The sequence below is a fragment of the Juglans microcarpa x Juglans regia genome, chromosome 5D (genome assembly GCF_004785595.1).
Source record: "Juglans microcarpa x Juglans regia isolate MS1-56 chromosome 5D, Jm3101_v1.0, whole genome shotgun sequence".
Lineage (NCBI taxonomy): Eukaryota > Viridiplantae > Streptophyta > Magnoliopsida > Fagales > Juglandaceae > Juglans > Juglans microcarpa x Juglans regia.
The window spans coordinates 29,066,415-29,067,552 of record NC_054602.1 but is presented as its reverse complement, the minus strand read 5'-3'; the positions used below and the strand labels follow the sequence as shown (position 1 = coordinate 29,067,552).

Sequence of the window (1,138 nt, the reverse complement as noted above, 5' to 3'; positions counted from 1 at the left end):
TTCTAAACATCCCTTACTGTGATAAGGGATCCATTTTCCAACAAACTTTCTTCTGTTTCTTGGTGGTTTCAAAAGAACCGAAATTCGGAAAACAAGTTCGTAATCAAATCAATGACTTATACCCCACACATCACATTAAAAATTTTAATTGGTCTCTTAAAAAATCCTCTTTTTTTAAGAACAAAATTGGTAGGATTATTGGTCTTTGTGAAAGAAGAATTAATTAAAGTAACTTTAATAAAAGTGTCTCCAACCTCAAAAATAAATAATTAAGAGTCTGTCACAAAATTTACTTTGGATTGTTGAATAAGGGATAAATGTCTCTTATGTCATTCTACCGTGCACATGTATTTTACCTTCAACTCTTGCCTGTTCCTTTCACTTCGCCTTTTTTTATTTTTTATTATTATCTCCTATGACTCTCTTTATTTCCAAACAAGTGCTCTGATCCTCAAATGGGTCTTCTTTAAATACCAAAACGATATCTGGGTTTGAATCGTTTGATCGGAAAGCAAAAACAGAGAGATACAGAGACAATGGCAATGCCATGGGCCTTGACCCTTTGGTTGGTAGAGATGGTGTGGGTGGCTCTGACTGGCTGGGTCTCTTCTTGCCTGATCGTTGCTGATGATGTTGCCAGCTCTCTCAGAACCGGCGATATTGGTCCTTTCCATGTTGGCTGATTGGATTATTGTCAAATTCAACCCTACCTGGGTTTGTCTCTTGGAACCCTGCTAGTTGTTTCTCATATGTTATACTGATAACCCTTTCTGTGAGTATACTTCCGTTTTTTATTCGGCCTCTTAATGTTTGCAGCAAACGTTGTATAGTAAATCACTACAGTAAGGTTTCTTTCATGTCGGAGTGTTTTCATGAAGAGGCTCATCATCATGGCTATGGGGATGTTTTGTAAGCTCGAAGAACCAGAAGAAGAAAAAAAGAGCTTCAAACATAAAAGCAGTGGGATGCCAAAGAAAGAACTAATTTTATCGTATTGAGCCATTTTTTTTAATGGTAGTGGCGAAATGATGGGTGAAATCTTGCCACGCTTCCAACATATATATATATATATATATATATATTTTTTTTTTTTATAAGTTGCTTCCAACATATATGAAGTGAATGAGTGGTTTTCTCC

At 35.9% G+C, this 1,138-nt stretch overlaps 1 protein-coding gene across 1 annotated transcript; it reads left to right on the top strand.

Annotated features, from left to right (window-relative positions):
* Nucleotides 1-421: 421 nt before the first annotated feature.
* On the top strand, nt 422-683 carry LOC121266536. The gene has a single exon (XM_041170392.1). The coding sequence runs from the start codon at nt 537-539 to the stop codon at nt 681-683; it is 147 nt and encodes a 48-aa protein (XP_041026326.1). The 5' UTR covers nt 422-536.
* Nucleotides 684-1,138: the final 455 nt, after the last annotated feature.

Bases quoted from the DNA above. Each gene is read 5' to 3' on its own strand.
- LOC121266536 (XM_041170392.1), top strand. From the start codon at position 537: ATGGCAATGCCATGGGCCTTGACCCTTTGGTTGGTAGAGATGGTGTGG.